Raw genomic sequence first — 16,434 nt, forward strand, 5'->3', positions numbered from 1 at the left:
TACAAGAAGCAAAATTGCCTGATAAACTGGTAAATTTCTGGTAAACTGTTTCTCTTAAAATTTGTGGGTAATGTGTCTCATTATCAAGACCTTGCATATTTTCAATATCCACCCAACTCTGTGGTATTACTATAACTTGTTAAAGGGCAGAGTGACAAGCACATTGATATAAAAGAATCACCATACTGCAGGCATGAACTTTTATCAGATAGGCTTTCATGTAGATTTATAAAATGGGGAATACATCTGTCATAAAAGATTAGTCCTTATAAGATAGTGTATTTGTTTTAGCAATGACCCATGGAGCTTTACAACAGACTAAAGCAGAAATTTAAATAATATGCTAACAAGTTAATTGTTTGCTTCATTTTCCCTAGTTATCAGATTCATTAAATGAAATAAAATAATAATCCATGATACTGTACAACATACTTGTAGCATCACATTTCTAATATTTTCTTTAGCATTCTGTCACATGAAATCTTACTATCTTTTTCTTTCTTCCTCCCAACTGAATGAGATAAGGTATTATTAAGCCCATTCTACAGACAGGGAGCTTTTACCAAAGGACAACGTACCTACTGCCCTACAATGAAACAGCTGTTAATCTGAGATTTCAAAGGAAGTGTCTATGAGCAAAGTACCATGTTTAACCACTGTAGTTTTAATTAATCCAAAATCCCTTGGAAAAGTATGTTGTTTATAATCTTGCTTTAGGCTTCTGTTTTGGACCTTAGTATCAAAGAACCAGTGTACTGCAGCAGTTAGTGTTAAACTGCAACAGGAGCAGTTAATGTTAAACTGCAACGTTCAAATCCTCTCTCACAGGGCAATTTCGTACACAGCTACTCAGCAGTAAGCCTCACTGAATTCAATGAGACTCCCAGGTAAGTGTGTATCCGATTGTCGCCTCTGTCATGAAGTGACCGTGGGCAAGTCATTCTGCCATTCAGCCTAACCTACCTCACAAAATTGTAGTGTGGCTATGTGCGCTGCTCTGTGCTGCTGAGGGAAAGGGTAGGATAACCATGTAGTAGGTAATAGTAGTATTTTTTTTTAATCCAAACACCTTGTTGGCTGGTCTACTACCTGGCCACAGATTTACACTGACATAAACCCGCGGAAGCTACATGGTCCTATGTTAGCCCTGGAGGAAACATGCCACATCCCGGCGAGCCAATAATTAAGGGCGAAATCCTGTGCATGTTTAGACAGGAAAAAAAGGCCTACAACTTCCAGCGTGCCCCAGCTGGAGTTGTAGGCTTTTTTCCTGTCTAAATATGCACAGGATTGTGCCATATAGTGTGGAAAGAGGGAAAGCGTTGAGTTGCCTCTTGATGTCTCCTGCGTTTAGCCTAGAGACTGGTGTTGAAAGAATACGTCTGCACACCTACTTGGAGTGAGCCCCACTGAACTCACAGGAACTTTCTTCCGAGTAAACCCACATATGCGCACTTACACGCTGCATCGACAAGAGCGCCAGGATACCGCAGCCTGACAAACGAAGCCAGGAGGCGGGCCTGGCCCGGATTGGCTGCGCGGCGCTGAGCGATCGGGCGGTATAGCTGATGTAGCAACATGTAAGCGCGAACAAACAAGGACACGCCAGGCCGGACGGGGGCAGTATGCAGCCCTTACGCCCCGCTGGCCGTTATTACGTACTGCGGGGCCACGCATGCGCGCTCGCGAGGGGCGGAAAGCGAGCTGGCTGAACGGCGCATGCGCGAGAAGCTCGGCTGAGAGGAGGGCGGGGCGGCATCTGGTAGGCCCAAGCCAACAACATGTTGACCCGGGGGCGCTACAGGCGCCCACTCTAAGGGGGTGTAAGAGGCCTAGCCTCTTCCCCAGGTTTCTATCGACACGTTCGCCATGGCCCGGCACAGGAACGTGCGTGGCTATAACTACGACGAAGGTAGAGAGTTACTGTACCTAGGAAGTCCTTTCCCACTGGTGGCGGCAGCAGCAGAGGCTTTGCCAGGCCCGTGCTGGGAGGGGGGAAAGGAGGGAGAGTGTCAGTGACGTCACGAGCACGCCTGGGGTCGGCCTGGCTACGGGTGGAGGGGGGGGTAGCAGGTGGTGGTGGTGGTGGTGGTGGTGTGGTGGTGGTGGTAGGCGGGGAGGAGGAGGGAGGGATAAGGGGGCTGCTGTGTCGAGGTTGGTTGGCACAAAGTGGGTCGATGGGTCGGTGCTCTTTTGAGGAAGCCCCCTCATGAGTCAGCCTCCCTCCCCCATTACTCTTTTGAGGAAGTTTTCTCGTAAGTCTCCCCTCCCCCGTTTTACTTTTGCCAGATGGTTTCTCTGCAAAGGTCCCCCAGTGCACAGACCAGGTGGGCTTTGGGGTCTGAATCACAGCTGATCCTGGCCTGTTGAACCTTACATATTAGTTCTCGTTAACTTATGGAATTTAGTTACTGCAGTTGTTGTGAAGGCCGCTAAGGCTAAATGGCTTTTTAAAAAAGGATTAGACAGAGACATGGAAAAGAGGCATTAACTACAACGAACCACCTGGAGCCTCCATGATTAGAGATGATGTACCTGTGTTTGGTGGATGCTAAAAATAAAAGGGGTGAAGCTGTTGCATCATGCATAGCTGCTGCAAACAGGGGCAGCTGATTGGCCAATGTTGAAAGGAAGAGGAGGTAAAAGTCTGCTTTTATAGAAAATGTGTTAGTAGAGTGTATGTGAACCACTTGGCTTTATAGCCACAGTTGTGCCTTTAAACCTCTTCTTTATGCAATATTTAAGCACATTGTTTATTGTGCCTTTAAATACTTGTTTCCAAAAAAACTTAAATAATATTTTACTAACGTTATATAAGAACATAAGAAGTGCCATGCTGGATCAGACCAAGGGTCCATCTAGTCCTGCACTCTGTTCACACAGTGGCCAACCAGCTGTTGGCCAGGGACCAACAAAGCAGGACATGGTGCAACAGCACTCTCCCACCCATGTTCCCCAACAACTGGTGCACACAGGCTTACTGCCTCGAATACTGGAGATAGCACAAATACAGTATTCATGTATAATTCTCTATGGAACTTATAAATGTTGTACTTAACACATATTGGAATAAATTACTGTAGCTTTATTATTAAACTAATATGTAAGAAGATAATGCCATCTAATAGTTTAGAACAATGATGCTGTTGGAGGTCTGATCTATAATTTTTAAAAACACTGAAATTGCATTAAGAAGATCAGATCTGCCACATCTATGAAATATTCCCTTTTCCTGTAAGGGCATATCAGTATTCATAACTGGGTACATGAAAGGCTTGTTTTCCAGTTTCTTAAAATGAGTTTTTACTCCAGGAGAAAACATAATTCAGCCAAAACTACTGCTCATACGATAATTTCCAAATTGTGGGAAACACTCCCCAAATAGTTTGCATGAAAGTAAAAAAGGCAAAATGTATCTAGAGCTAAAGAACAGCTTTGAGGCTTAAAAGAACAACTTTGGTTCGATTGTGCCCATAACTTTAAAAATCAGGCTGGAATACTAAAATACATCTTCCATAATGATACTGCTTTAGAATAGCTTCATATTAATGAAGTTCAGTGCCTGGTTATGTCTGAGACAGTCAAAATTCTACACCTTAAATGTAATGTGAAGCAAGCATAGAATATTCTTTTGTTGTTGTTTGAGCTTTGAAAAAGGAATTGATTTAAGTTATATTTGATTTGGTCAAAACTCTTTTGACCAAACTTATCACAGACTATATAAAATAATTACTTGACTGTCTTTCAGTATCCTACAATTAGTATATAGAATTTTTATTCCATGTTTGGGCAGATTCCATTTCGATACCACATTATGATGCATACATCAGACACAATATATGCATCTAGCCCAATGTTTTGCACTAATGTGCGTGACTGCATTTGTGATCTGTTGTTAGGTTGAATCAGGTATTAACAAAATGTTGCAATCATTCATAAAATACTTTGTAATGATTGCAGCAGCAAAACTCTAGTCTTTCCATTTTAAAAAAAATCAATTCATAATTAGGGTTTACTCTATATTGACAAAAATATATGGAATCACATTCTAGTAAGTCAGCAAGAGTGTAACAAAATTTGTCATTCATCTCTTTGATGATAGGTGGCGTGTCTGACTTATTTACTTAATGTGTCCATGGCAATTACTGATGTTAAATATGCAATTTCTAATACAACCCATTTTGTAATACCAACATTGACCTTACTAGACTATATTATTATTTGAGATATGAACAAATGTTCAGTGATAAACCTTTAAACTTGGAGAGGGTAGCTATATTATTGGGCTATAATTCATGAAAGCTGATGCCATACATTCCTTAGTCTTTAAGGTGCCACAAGACTCTTCTTTGCTTTTGCTTTAAATTTGGGAAGCTAAACTCGCAGCTTAAACTGACAATTGCAATTTAGTATATACTATAGCTAGTCTACAGTTAGGACCCCATAAACTTTCTAAGCAACTGATCCATCTTAATGAATTATCTTCTTGCAATTATCATTGGAAGACCATGAAATATGTATATAATCCCAGGAAGGCGCAGCCATTTTAATTATATTTATTTTGCCCCAAAGAGATAATTGCAGAGCAATACTGTCTTTTCCAAAATCTGTTTCTATTTCTGTCAATAATGGATCGAAATGGCTCTATATGAGAGTTTTATTTTATCTCTCATCACCAATAAACCCTTATATTTTACTTATATAATGTACTAAATTTAAATGATTCTGCCTTTTTTGTCCTAGAGGCCTGATGTTGCCTATTTTAGCCTAAATGTTTAAAGACAAATAATTCTGAAAATAATCTTACCATGCAATCCTATGCATGTTTGGACAGAAAAAAGTCCTACAACTCCTATGCTGGCTGGGGAATGCTGGGAGTTGTATCCCTGTTTTCTGTCTAAACATGTATAGAATTGCACTCCTAATCTAGTTATTGAGCTAAGTTTATAAAGACCTAATTACTAAAATATCATTGTGGTTACTTATTTTTTTCACCTTCTAAATTAGTAACCCTTTTATAAGCCAGTGGTTCAAGTGCCAAATTAAATAAGGGGGAAAGTGCACCAGTCATGCGTCTTGTAATCAATGGAATATCTATAAGAGGGGGGAGGGATTGCATGGGATTGCCACCCCCAAGCCCTCCCCACCAAATGGCAGCGCTGGTTACCACATATCTTACCAGGGTGACCCCATTCTGTGGGGAGTAGAGGGGGAGGAGAGATGCACTACGTGGAGACGCGGAGCACCCATTGCTGAGTGCCGGCTGCAGTGGCAGATCAATCTCACCTCCTGTCAAGAAGGGAGAGTGCTCCGCCAGGGCTTCTTAGGTGGCAGCCAATGAGAAAGACATGGCGTCACCATTTACAAGAACGGAAGGACAATCCTTTGCTGAGGCAGGAGGGATGCAAGGGCATCAGTCGCACAAACATCCGCCTGCTTCAGCAAAGGATTGCCCTTCTGTTCTTGTGAATGGGGATGGGACGTGGTGCGGAAGAATCCATGCTGCTTGTCACAGCAGCAGCTCGGATTCTTGCATCATCCCTGCCTTGATATTGGTGGATGGGTTTCTTCTGCGGTTGGACGTTTCACGTCCAGCTGCGGGAGGCATCCTTTGCTCCCCCTCCTTGCAATCCATTTTGGGATTGGTATGAGGGTATGGAAGGGGGTATTTCTATCCCCTTGAGCCTATCTCCAGCTGGATCGGGGGTGGCAAGAGATGTGCACACCCCTGGGACATATGGGGTGCTGTCATTGGTGGCACCCGACCCAGGGATGGTATGTGCCTATGCTGGGAAGCATGTGGGGAGCCCAATATCATGCTGCCCCACCAAGGGACAGCACGATCAGGGCTCCCCAAGCGCTTGCTGGCATGGGATTATTTACCCAGCCGATGGACCCGCCGCTGGGCTAGAGTGGTCGGGGTTTCTGCCGCTCTTGCCTCGCGCCTCTGTTGGCAGGGGAAATAATCAATGGAGCCCGCCACACAGCATTATAACCAACGGTTCCGCAGAAAAACAACTTTGCAAACTATTGGTTATCTCCATTGGTTATTTTTTTTTGGAAATAACCAATCGTGGTTTGGTTTTTGTCCGACACGTTAGTCAGTGGGGGAGTATTTAATCAATGGTTGATTAAATAGTCCAGTGTTGACTAATGTGTTGTCCCAACTGAGCCAAAGAATTCCCACTAGTACAAATCAATATATGAAGACATTCTTATTTTGCGCATGTGTTTATAGTTTGTATGCCTTTGCCAACTCCCAACTGAGTATTTGTACAGTTTAGAATTGCTGTTTTCGGCGAGGAAATCTATGGGTGAGTACCCCCTTATGGGGGTAAGGAAATCGCCTGAAGGTACCTGATGTAGTTCCATCATTGAAACAAGGGTACTGGTAGTAATGTAGTAGGCTCTGAAAGAGCTATGAATGCAGGAGTTTGTATTTTTATATTTATGTCTTATACCAAACTTTGTAAAAGGGTCCATGTCAAAGGGCCTTTGAGCTGTAGTGTAGCTTAATGTTTGTTACAGCAATGCATATAAGGAAGTTATCTAAAATTTCACTTTTATGAAGGTTAATTATATTTTTGCTTCTTAGACTTTGAAGAAGATGATCTTTATGGACAGTCTGTAGAGGATGATTATTGCATTTCACCCTCAACAGGTTAGTTTAATATTTGACCATTATTGTTTGATGTCCCGCTTAACGCAAAGGTGATGTGTTTGATAGCTTTAGGAATTCCAGCTGTGAAAGAGCTTTCTACTTTAGTGCTTCATAGATACCAAGTAAGGATATGTGTCAAAAGTTTTGCAGAAAGCTTTGCAATGGGATGAAGAATGAAGGCGGAGATCTGTAAGTGACTTGTCTAAGATTGGTTGTAGAGACTGGATTAGAATTAATCTCTGACTAAATTTTCCTGATTGGCGAATCTTCCTTCCCTATAAGATAGGGTGGGCAGTGTGTGGCCTACAATTCCCATCATCTGTCACTATTGGTTAAGTCTTATGGGATTTATATGCCAAAAAATCTGGAGAGCCGCCAGTTGCCCACTCCTGCCTTAGGACCATTGAACTGATCACCCAAACTGATTTATTTATTTTTTACAACTCTGTGAGTGTTTCCAAAACAAAATGGCCTTTAATCATTAATATTAATCAACTTATCTTTATTTAAAATAAAGTATTATAAATCTGTACTAGTTACTCTTCATCTTGTGTAGATCATAATTGAAATCTAAATGGTCAAGGATAAGAGAAACTATTGAAATTTGAATCAAATTTGCAGAAAAGTCTACTGTGAATAGTTAGAATAATATTTAATACTTGCTTTGCTGCAAACTTTAACAAATGGCATTATATAAGACATTTCTTGAATTAACACAAAAGTGTTATGAATACAAAGGGGTTTGGAAAGTTACAAGGTGATTGAACTGTTTTGTTGTTGATTTATGTTACAGCTGCTCAGTTTATCTATTCAAGACGAAATAATCCTTCAGCATTTGCTGAAACATTAGAAGAAGAATATGGCTACGAGGATAAAGACCATAGCAATTGTGTCTCCACTCATCAGCTAACTGGAGTTGAGAAAGGTAATTATAGAAAAGTCAATTAATATGTTTAGATCTTGTGTTCTTTAACTGGTTTGTAGAAATACTGTGATTTTGACTAATAACCTGATATGTTTGACTTGCCATTAGAGGATCTGCATTGAAAGAACTGAAACAATTATATCAAATTGAAGTCTGCATTAAAGTTCTTAGATTTAATCAGTAGGGACTAGTTGGTAGACAGATGTATGGTGGGGACTTGGTTACATTCCCTTTATCCTTGCCTATCAGGTAGGTGAGGCTATCAGGTATCTTCTAGCAGGCCTTCATGGAAGCTGGCTGCATAGAGATGGAAGTCATGGTGCCCCAGGGGCCTCTGTCAGGCTAATTTCACTCAGGCTGGAAAGTGCACAAGCAAGATTGGCTCCGATTTGGCAGGTCACTTCTGCAGTTAGACCCATGAATATGGTCTGTGGAGGAGGCCTAATATTTTTTTTTGTTTATTTCACAAAATTTCTATACCCCTTGTTATTCATAAAAAATAAATAAACCTCAAAGTGTTTTACAATATGAAATCAGGATAAAATACAATAAATTATTTTAAACAGTAAAACAATTATGAAAACAATAAAATCTCAATTAAGATAACTAGCGGTAGTTACTAGTTTACTAGTTACTAGTTTTTGTTGAAGAAATCACCAGGTTTTGTGGGCAACTGACAGTGAATAGGACCTAACATGATCTGGTGCTGGCACTGTCAGTCCCAGACAGCTGCATTGTCTCCCCAACACTGCTCACCCCCTTCCTTGACCCCCCTCCCTTGCCTGTTTGACTGATGACTCACTCTTGTCCAGTGACTGACGGAAAGTGCTTTCATAATGACACTAAAACAGCTGTTTCAGGGAAGCACCATTTCTGTTAACGTTTGCTGGTCATAACTGATGCTGTGGTGTGAATTGACCTGTAATCAATCTACATTTGTTTCTTATAGAACGATAGGAAAATCTTGAGTAGAAACTCTTTTAAAATGCATGCAAATGTTTTTGTCCTGGTCTGCAAGCTGTAGCTGCAATCCAGATCAGACATGAACATTTAAGACAAATTAGACTCCATTTTGTAAGGTTCCTTAACTACCAGGATCTTGAAATTTACATTGTTTCTAGTTCTTTACCGGTAAATGCTATTGCAAAATGGGTTGTTTGCATGTTTGTTTGGAGAGGAAAGTACCTAATGGAAGAGGTGTCACTTATGATAGGGTTTGGTGCTGCTGTAAACCAAACCAGTTTTGGTTTCACAGTTGCGGTGCCACTTTTGCTCATCTTGTTGGTATGTTTGGCCTAAAAGATTCCTCCATGTCCATATGTGGACTGTGAATGTCAGGCAGTACTTACTCAGCATGCCTGTCACTTACAAAGGCCTTGGTCTAGAAGCACCCAAACATTGTGTTCAATAACTTTATTCGACAGAAAACTCTACATCAGAGTTGTTTTTCAGTGGCAAGTGTTCGCTAACCTTGTATATCACATTTTTAGATGTTCATTTTCAGACCTCACATTTCACTTTACTTCAGCAATGTAGTTTTTAGATATGCTTTGAATTTTAAGTTCCAGGAAGCTATTCAAACTTCTTAAAAAATTAAAGGCTTTTGGTTAGCAGATTTTCTATTAACAATCCACTTAAAATGCTTGCAGTTATAGTTACGCATCTGTTGAATCCTGAGGCCTGAAAAGGTGCAGTTTACTATAGACGATGATGATGATTTATTACATTTATATACCGCCCCATTGCCAAAGCTCTCTGGGCAGTTTACAAAGATTAAGAACAGTGAACATTAAAAACAAATATACAAAATTTAAAACCATAAAAAGCATAAAAACAGACAATATCCATTTAAAAACTACTATTCTGGGGTTAGTTAAGAAAAGAACTCAGCATGTGCTGTTAAATACGTGGGAGAAGAGAAAAGTCTTGACCTGGTGCCAAAAAGATAACTATGTTGGCGCCAGGCGAGCCTCGTCGGGGAGATCGTTCCATAATTGGGGGGCCACCACTGAAAAGGCCCACTCCCTTGTTTCCATCCTCCAAGCTTCCCTCGGAGTAGACACCCGGAGGAGGACCTTAGATGTTGAGCGTAGTGTACGGGTAGGTTCATGTCGGGAGAGGCGCTCCGTCAGGTATTGTGGTCCCAAGCCGTGGAAGGCTTTATAGGTTAAAACCAGCACCTTGAATGGCAGTATCTGTAAATGCTTAAATGTACTGTTAAATGATGCCACATAGATTTCCCAAATTATGTTGAATTATTTAATGATGGATGTATGGGTAGTATCCAATTGGGACATTGTGCGCACAGCCAGCTCCACTGGGCCTTGGTCCATGCACAGTTGTGGCGCTTCCAGTGGCAGCCCTGAAATGATCACAAACATTCATTTCTGGAAGGGGCATGACATGAGCCTTCCAGAAATTAGAATTTTCACTCATTTTGGCGCTGTTCTCTGGAAAAGCTACATCGTACCTGCAGTGGGACTGGCAGGGCTGGCTGCATAGGCAAGGCCCCAATTGGATTCTATCCTATATATTGTCTCTTTGTGTTGAATACTATTCATGTTGATAACTATGCTAGTAAATATCTAGCTATTTAATAATCCCTAAAAGCTGATATTATTATACTGCTTGGTGAAATAAAGAATACTTTAAATGGCCAGGGAAGAGAAAATAAGGTCTGTTTGTGGGTAGAGAGGGTAGGGATTTGTTTCAGAGAAATTAGAGCATCTCTCTCCAAATAATCATTGAAAGTAATACTCTTGTACTGAATAGTTTTTTTAAATACATATGTATTTTTTTAGCTAAGCTTGATTCGTGCCTTGACCATATGAGAGAAGTGCTTGGAGATTCTGTGCCAGAGCAAGTGATGGCGGAAGCAGCATTGAGCAGTAAATTTGATGTACAGCAAGCTCTGGATTACATTCTTACACAAGACAATAAGCAAAGTATAAAGACCAAGAATGAGGATACTGTGATTGCAGGAAAGACAACAAAAGGTATGTTTACATTTAAGTTTTTTTGGGATTTTGTGTATGTCTCTTTTCAGCAGGGGGCAGGCTATGTATCAGCAATTTAGGATCTTTTTTAAAAAAGCATTTACCATTTCTATTTTTACATAAATTGAATGACTGAACAACACATACACACATGTGCACACTAAATTTATATTTGCAGCCCAGGTAAGCCCTAGTCTTCCAAAGACCAGTACTGTTTTCTGAAAATATAATTAGCAGTAAAACTATATCTTGTGTTAAATAACTTTATTTAAAATGATAGCAGATAGTGGTTAAGTTATAAATTTGTTACTCCTAGTATAATTGTAGAGATAAGAGCAAGAATGTTTGTGCTATGTTAAGGTAATTTTCTAGCTTAGTAATTCTAAGCCTCTACTTCTGTAAAATTGTGACTAGTTTAGCATAATTATTAGACTGAATTAATGAGCCTATGATTTACACATCTAAAAATACTTTTAATAAAGTTTGTTAATTAAATGCCTTTTCATGTTTTTTCTTGATTTTGCTGTTGCCTTTCCTGCCTTGTCACAAAACTTGGAACTATTTTTGCTATGGCCCTGGAATTGTTGGCTCTTGTAAGGTAAGGCTTATTTTGCTCAGAAATATCTTCTAATGATAACTACTTGACTAACTTGGTGGAAAACACTTCAGATTCCACTAGTTTCTGCTTTAATCTTACTGGCCCCATAGTCAATTTTGAACCTCCGTGTAATCCCTCAGCTCTGAGTGACAAAATCCCATTTAGACCTAAATATGTCAAAACATCTTCAAGCAAAAAGAAAACATTAAAATCTCCATGTAAATCCGTGGGGGCACTTCCTCTACCATTCAGTGACAATAACATATCACTTTGTGAACCATTCAACAAGTGGGCAACACTCCCATTAGCTGACAACACCAGCACAGCAACTTGCAAGGAATGTGATGTGTATATTAATTCAGATACTGAATTGTTGAGAGAAAATCCATCAGAAAATGCCTCATGGAATCAGTCTGAACGTAAAGGGGTTCAGGACTTGAAGGCCTTGCTGAGGCTTAAGGAAACAGGTGACTCATCAGATGCTGGAGGCAGTGTGTTAATTGTTTGCCAGAAAAACTCTGATTGCGAGAGCAAAAGCTTTTTGGATAGTCCTCCTGCTTTGATAAGTGGTTTGGGGAATTTGATGCTTGAGACTAAGATAAATAATAAGCTCAATAAAAAGACTGAATGTTTTGGAAACATCCCTTCACTTTTGCAAAACAAGGGCTGTCTCCAAGGGCACAACAGTAGCACTTCAGAGGCTGATAGCTCAGCATTTTCAGTGTCTGAAAGTCCATCACTAGCTGATCTCCTGCAGGAACACCAAGAGAGCAATTCAAGCAAGGCTTGTTCCTTGTCTGAACTTTGCAACCCATCATCAGCAGGCTTCACAGACATGGAATTAGGACATTCACCATTGTCCCAACTAGCCAGTCAACCTCAAATTTCATCTGCAATGACAGAACTGTCAGGATCTTTATCTTCCCTGACGTTCTCCAGGTCTTCTTCAGTAAAAGAGCTTGAGAGTCTATCACTTTCAGATTTAATTGCAAAATCAATTCAAATCGATAAGCCTGAAACAAGCAACTATTCTGGACTTCATGTAGCTAAAATGGTGCCACCTGCAGTTGTGAATTCAGATATTGATCTAAGTGTTCTTATTAAAAAATCAGTGTTATCTCCAAAACCTTTGGAAGTGCAGTCAGACATACTATTTCCAGAAACTGAGGCTTTATTTTCAAAGAGGGGGAGGCAAATATTTGTAGCTAAAGGAGGCAAGAAAAACAAAAAGAAAATGACATCCTGTGTCTTAGAAGGCACTGTTCCATGGACAAAGGCCCTTTCTGCAAGACCTTCAGCTTTTGCTATAACATTATGTCTTCATTACCCTCCAAGGAGATGTAAGCACCGAACTGTTAACCTCCATAAGGCTTTTTTATACAGTAGCCAAATGCAAGAAGTAAAAATGAATGAAATTGGACCCTTATTAGCAATAACTCCATTCGACTTCAAATCACCATCTCCTGATGACATTGTAAAATCAGGCCAAAAGAAAGCCTTCACTAGATAACAGTGCAACAAACCATTGCTAATTTTGATTCTTTTTTTTAAAAAATAAATATTTTTTATTCATGGTGACTTCATATTGCAAATTGGAATAGATTTCTTAAAAAGAAAAGCCAATTATCAGTTTATATTGGTTACCAGACTTTGTAGTAAAGTTTTAAACAGAAGCACTGAATTCCAGTCCCTTTTTATTGTTTTACTCCTTAGTTGGTAAAAGTAAATCTTAATCTTTAATAACTCATCAGTTTTGGGATAATGTGTTTGGGTGCTGAATCTTTTCCAGATAATTGATACTGAAAATATTTTTTCAAAAAAGAATGTGCTATCACTGCTATAATAAAATAATAATTTATGATTTCAGGTTAAAAAAATACACTGGGGAACAAATTCTTGAATGTATATCTCTGTAAATTAATTTTCTCTAATGTAATCTTTATGTTTTTAAGGACTGATATGTTTGATATATCACTGTTACTGTTCTAGCTGCTTTGTGGCATGAGAGACCTTTGTTTTCCTTCTTTTTCTTGTCCCTTTCTTGAAAAATTGGTAGTTTCTCAGTGCATGGGTATGGGTGGGTTGCACATTAAAACCCCTATGAAAAAGTCACTTAATGCTGAACATAGTGGTAAGCCATTTCTAAACTTGTAGTGGGACCAGTATTATTTATTCAAAAGCACAGCCTGTGAATAACTGTTTTCACAATCTTTTTTTCCCTTCACACAAATTGGGCCAATTTGCACAGAATGGCAAATCGTGGGTTAATTGCTCGATCCTGCTCATGCATGGCAAATCACGATTTGCCATGCATGAGCAGGATTGAGCGAGCTATGGGTTAACTGCTGTGTTGTTTAGCCCCTAAATAACCCAGTGCTCCAGGTTTGCATATCACATCACAACCTATGAACAGGATGATTCTAGGTTGTTTCCAGAAAGTGGAAGTAAGGAGCACAATGAAGGCACTGCACTTGCTCATTCCCACTCATGCATGTGCAAACTGGGTCAATGAGTTATATACAGTGTTGCATGAGAGGAAGGCAAGCTCGTGTAACAGATAGTTTCCTTTCTCCGCTCCTCTTGCAGTCTGTGTACCTCCCCCAAACCCCTCCAGTGGTTGAGGGGGACCTACTGAAAATTGTGGACTCTGTCTTATGGAGCTGCAGTAGGAGGCAGGAATCGCCCAAAAGCAAGGGAGGAATTTTCTTTGCTTGTGCAAGGTTCTTAGTTTTAGCGATTCACTTTTAGTACAGCTCCATGAGTCACAGCCTAAAACGTATGGTAGACTCCCACTCTGGAGAGGCTTTTCCAGCGGTGAATTGCAGCGGGGAAGAAGGGAAGGGAAAGAGCTGTTGTGTGTGTTTGCCCTCTTCAAGAACGTTGGATAGAATACATTATTTAGAACTAGTTTCCTTTACCCTTTAGTGTTATGGTCACTTCACATGTTAAGCATAAATTTATGCTTGTTTCTATATGTGTGCATGCCAGGAAACCACAGCCATTTTTGCCAGCCTTGTGTGTGCATATATCTTACATGTAATCAGGCATGTGTTTTCTGTGTGCACACATTACATTTCTTTTTAAAGGAACAGGCAAATACTTTACATGTTCCTGTCAAACTATAACATGTGAAGTGGTCTTTAAAATAGATATCAGACTAATAAAAACACTATTTTAGTATTGCCTACTAAGGAATTTTGTACTATATCCAGTTGAGGACAAACTTAATCAGCAACAAAAATAGCTAATTCTGCACTCTGTTTACTATGGCTGTATTTGGACAATCATTTCTCAATTTAACAAGCTGAGGTATGAGATACGAAAGAACCTTTTGCCTGCACATGCAGCCTTTTTGCTTCTCCATTTCTGACAATGAGCAAACGAACCAGAAGCCTCTAACCATAGTTTCATCTGAACTTGGAAACTGCCCTTAGCAGCCTGGATTTGATTACTTATGCTGAGAAGGGAGGAGTAAAGGGGGTGAGTGTGTGGGCAAAAGTCTTGCTCGTATGTCAGCTTATTGAGTCAAGATATGTATGTCCAAACATTGTTGAAAACTCTTGTTTTGAGCACCAGTATCGTAAATCTATTTTTTTGTCTAATAGTCTTCAGCTCCTGGTGACTTGTCATTTTTAAAATAATAATAATGTTATAAGGGATTTTGGCCATTTGTCAGCTGTTAAGACTGTCATTGTTCTTTTTTTAATACTATCCCATGGTTGTATCCAAATATGTCTCTTCATCAGCAGAACAAACATCATTGGAGGAACAGATTCCTTTCACCACTGCAGTCTCCCGTGCCCTCCTAATCTGCTCTGGAGGGTTGGGGGAACCTTCCATGCAGATTTGGAGGATGCAAAGGGGGAGTGGAGGAAGGGGGAGAAGTCTGCTCATGCAATGTTGGATAACTTGCATTGCTATATTTTCAATAAAAATCCTAGTTTACTTAATTTTATGCTAATTTAACAGGCAGCTGTTATGGAGTTGGTTTATATGTGTGTGATATATGTATGTATGTGTTTGTGTTCACGTATATATATACACACACATACATATGCATGCACACACACGAGAGATATTTTAATACACTTTTTAAAAAATTCTTATCTGTAGAATGATTCTGATATATAACTTTTTGTTGTAAATTACATTCCACAGCAGTTGGGTGCAAGTTAATTGTATTCATGGGGTGACACACATTGTCACAATTCAGGGGAGTCATTAAATATCACTGTTCCTAAATGCTTACTACATCTTTTTTCCTCCTGATGATAAGAATAGTGTCTTTTCCCAGTGCATTTTCCCCCCCAGTCACTTCTAGTAACTTCTCTTACAATCATCCCATGTAATCATATGGGATTCTAGTCCCTCTACCTTCTTTGCCAGCATAAATTTCAAGGCTGCAGCCTCCTAGAGAAATAAAGGAGGAAGTGAGTGGGAAATGTCATTCTGCCATGGGTGGACTAGTGTGGTGATCCATGACAGACATAGTTTTGGCAGCTCTACTGGGGTAATTGTGGTCAAATAAGTGGTGGGCTGGACAACAACTTTAATATGTGAAGTATCTATTGAGATGGATGCTGTAATTTTTAAAATGATGTAGGTGTATATATTTACAATAAGAACAAAGTTTTTCCAAATATTAAACTTTATTTTCTTAATTTTGTGACTGTTTTTTCTTCCTAGAATTTTTTGGGTGGCTCTTCAGCTTTAAAAATATTTCTGAGTGATGTTAAATAGTATTCTCCAGACACTTAGGATACGATTTATCATTACTGTTCCATTGGAAAGGATTAACATAGAACTTAATGAATCCCTTTTCTCCCTCCTGGCTGGCTGTCAGGCATGCACAGACCCATTGCAGCTCACTGGCTATCAGTTAATTATGCAAGTTTGCTCCATGCCTCCCTTATAGTGATCCATCTGTCCCCTCTTCCCTAGATCTTGAGCCTGCAAGTTAATTTCAGTTCAGAGGGGTTGTAACTTGCAGGTAAGGGTGCTGTAGAAGCAAAGAACAGGTGGTTTGCTATATCGGTGGTGGGCAATGGTCTCCTTTTGTAGATAATGGCCAGCATGCTGCAATTTGTGCAAACCAAGGACTGGGAGTTGAGGGAACAGAGCTGAATCCTTGCAGGGATCAGGAGTGGATCATGCCTTTACATTTTATTGGTATTTTACTGCTCTGAAGCCAGGCTGTCTTTTGCATATGACACAAATCTATTAATAGTGTATATTTTGAAACTTTTTTAAAAAA

The 16,434-nt window shown here is 39.8% G+C and overlaps 1 protein-coding gene across 2 annotated transcripts in view; it reads left to right on the forward strand.

Moving 5' to 3' along the window:
- Nucleotides 1-1,706: 1,706 nt before the first annotated feature.
- Nucleotides 1,707-16,434, forward strand: part of HBS1L (HBS1 like translational GTPase) — a 51,170-nt gene continuing 36,442 nt past the window's right edge. Inside the window, exons 1-5 of one of the 2 annotated variants that reach the window (XM_063124645.1) lie at nt 1,738-1,912; nt 6,596-6,661; nt 7,455-7,586; nt 10,388-10,582; nt 11,186-11,698. In XM_063124645.1, the coding sequence (XP_062980715.1) occupies nt 1,870-1,912; nt 6,596-6,661; nt 7,455-7,586; nt 10,388-10,582; nt 11,186-11,698 (949 nt within the window). In that variant the 5' untranslated portion in view covers nt 1,738-1,869. Of the gene's footprint in view, nt 1,913-6,595; nt 6,662-7,454; nt 7,587-10,387; nt 10,583-11,185; nt 11,699-16,434 lie in introns of both variants that reach the window. The other variant, XM_063124643.1, reaches the window with a different exon arrangement.

Source organism: Elgaria multicarinata, chromosome 4 (genome assembly GCF_023053635.1).
Source record: "Elgaria multicarinata webbii isolate HBS135686 ecotype San Diego chromosome 4, rElgMul1.1.pri, whole genome shotgun sequence".
Lineage (NCBI taxonomy): Eukaryota > Metazoa > Chordata > Lepidosauria > Squamata > Anguidae > Elgaria > Elgaria multicarinata.